We start from the raw sequence: 2339 nt of genomic DNA on the forward strand, positions 1-2339 counted from the left end.
AGGCAGGCGGTGAGCCACGTGTCTCACACGGGCTGCTGTCTCCATTCAGACAAGCCCAGTTTCACCTGCGGCCATGGGCACCTGTGGGACAGCAGAGCTGTGTCCCTTCCCAGGGGACAACAGGGGGAACGAGATGAGCGGGAGCAGGGGCTCAGAGTGCCTGCTGCCCAGGATGGGTGCTGAGCAGATGCGGGAGTGCGTGGGGGGGTGGGGGACGGCCGCCATGAGGAGGACGGGGAGGGATGGAGCGAAGGGGAGACCAGGAATGGGATGAGATGCCCTCCCCGTGCTGCCTGCCCCTCCAGCCGGGGACCTCGCCCTTCTCCCCCTCCTCTCCCAGGTCGGCCCCCAGAGACTCCACGCAGAACTCAGCTTCCTCTCTTGGTTCCATGACACTCAGCCGTCCCTTGATGAGAGCTACAGGGTCACCTGGTACGTGTCCTGGAGCCCCTGTGATGAATGTGCAAAGGAGATTGCAAAATTCCTGGCCAATCACCACAACGTGACCCTGACCATCTACGCCGCCCGCATCTACTACTATTGGAAGCCCACATATAAGGAGGGGCTGCAAGCACTGGCTGAGGGCGGGGCCCAGATTTCTATCATGTCCCTCCCAGGTGAGCGGTGGGGCGTGAGGGCTGCCTGGGGACCCGGATGAGGGCCAGTCAGGTGGAGGGTTGGGGGCGCAGGGAAAGGGGAGCCCTTTGGCCAGCCTAGAAGGCTCCAGGGCCAAGCCCTGTGGGCTCTGATGTTCTCTCCCTCTTTCATCTCAGAATTTGAAGAGTGTTGGAATCTCTTTGTGTGCAAGAAAACATTCAGGCCTTGGAAGAACTTTCTTGAATGTTATTTGCTCCAGGACAAAACTCTGAAGGAGATTCTCAGGTGAGAGGTCTCCTCCATCTCCTCTCCCCTCTCCCTTCCGCTCATCCTGCTCAGGCCTTCCCAACCAAGGTCACATGAACCCCTCTCTAGCTACCCCTGCTTTCTCCTGCTGCTGCCCCTATCTCCTGGTCCTTTGTCTCCTGGTCCTTAAAGAGCATCCTTTCTCCTCTCCTGGCCCTGAAGACACCCCACATCCGTGTCTTCCCACTACGCTGCCACCAGCCCCGTAATAAGTAAATCTTAGTATTAAACTGACTCTAGCTGGGGTGGTGCACTCCTGTAATTTCAGCACTCAGGAGCCTGAGGCAGGAAGATCGCTGTGAGTTTGAGGCCAGCCTGGGTTGCATAGTAAGACCCTGTCTCAAAAAAACGAAAACAAAAACAAAAATGAAAAAAAAATTAAACTGACTATAAATGAATATATGAAAATTAGAATATTATCTGTATTTATGACATAGTCACCATTGTAGGGACAGAGGACAAACTTCTGGGCCCTTTACTTGTTGCCACTAATTATGTGATTTGCCTTTACTTCTGAGGCAGTCAGAGACCTCACAGTGGTTTTTGCTAAAAATTGTGACCTTCACTTGGGCCTAAAAGTCCCCATTAGGTAACTGAAAGAAGAGCAAAGCTTGACCTTCATTTTGTAAAACTCTGGATCAAATCCTTTGCTGCTCTGCGTACAGGGAGTACCTGTCTAAAAGCTGGCGAAACAACCCTTATTAGCCCTAAACTTACCCAAGCCTATCTTGTTACCCTTCAAGACCGAGGACATCATGACAAGAGATTTACGGGGACATTCGGCCATGCCCAGAATCTCCCTTGCCCTAAAGCTAGGGGCGCCTTGGGTTCCAGTACAGCCTCAGACAGCTGAGGCTGCCCAAGTCGTGACGATTCCACCCATAGGAACTAAATTGCTGCCCCTTAGTCCTGCAGTTTCCTCCAGAACTACACAACCAGAGCTGCCATATCACTGAGCCGGCCCTGGCCCACCGCAGCACCTGAAAAAAAATAGTTTCTGTCCTTCTGCGGACAGGTCAGTCTGAGCTGCTTCGTCTGTGCACCGCCAGGTGGGACCCAGGCTGGAGTCCTTTTCTGATATTCTCTTACCTTACAATTAAAGCCGTTGCCTGTAGAGCCTCCCTGTTGATTTAGTTTTAATTTCCATTGTCACTAAAGCAAGGACCCATACTGGCTGGTGACAATTTGAGAAATGTCCCTAGAGGCAGACTTGAGTTCACAGTGAACTCTCTGTGTGTTTCCCTAAGAAGATGCCACCGTCCAGGTGCCAAGACAGCAGAGCAGCTCCCTCAGGGCTGGAGGCCGGCCGTGACGGAGGGGCTGGTGGCATTGTTTCTGCTACAGCTTCTGTCCCTGGCCTTAATGGCTGCCTCTCGCTGTGTCCCCACAGGGTCTTTCCCAGTGCACATGCGTCCCCTGTGTCCTGCTGCCCTCCT

The 2339-nt window shown here is 53.6% G+C and overlaps 1 protein-coding gene across 1 annotated transcript; it reads left to right on the forward strand.

Moving 5' to 3' along the window:
* Window positions 1-73: 73 nt before the first annotated feature.
* On the forward strand, window positions 74-2019 carry LOC102030145 (DNA dC->dU-editing enzyme APOBEC-3F-like). Its single transcript, XM_013510239.1, has 4 exons — window positions 74-195; window positions 274-617; window positions 774-882; window positions 1811-2019. Exons 1-4 carry the CDS (start codon window positions 74-76, stop codon window positions 1857-1859), a joined length of 624 nt encoding a protein of 207 aa, XP_013365693.1. The 3' UTR covers window positions 1860-2019.
* The last annotated feature ends 320 nt before the right edge of the window (window positions 2020-2339 follow it).

Source organism: Chinchilla lanigera, unplaced genomic scaffold, assembly GCF_000276665.1.
Source record: "Chinchilla lanigera isolate Chin_1 unplaced genomic scaffold, ChiLan1.0 scaffold01531, whole genome shotgun sequence".
Classification (NCBI taxonomy): Eukaryota; Metazoa; Chordata; class Mammalia; order Rodentia; family Chinchillidae; genus Chinchilla; species Chinchilla lanigera.

What these genes read in the sequence shown, in the direction of transcription:
- LOC102030145 (XM_013510239.1), top strand. Translation starts at nt 74, where the DNA reads ATGGGCACCTGTGGGACAGCAGAGCTGTGTCCCTTCCCAGGGGACAAC. An exon ending in GGTGCTGAGCAGATGCGGGA is followed by an intron (nt 196 to 273) that starts GTGCGTGGGGGG and finishes AGGAATGGGATG; the next exon opens with AGATGCCCTCCCCGTGCTGC. An exon ending in ACTCTGAAGGAGATTCTCAG is followed by an intron (nt 883 to 1,810) that starts GTGAGAGGTCTC and finishes GCTGCCCCTTAG; the next exon opens with TCCTGCAGTTTCCTCCAGAA.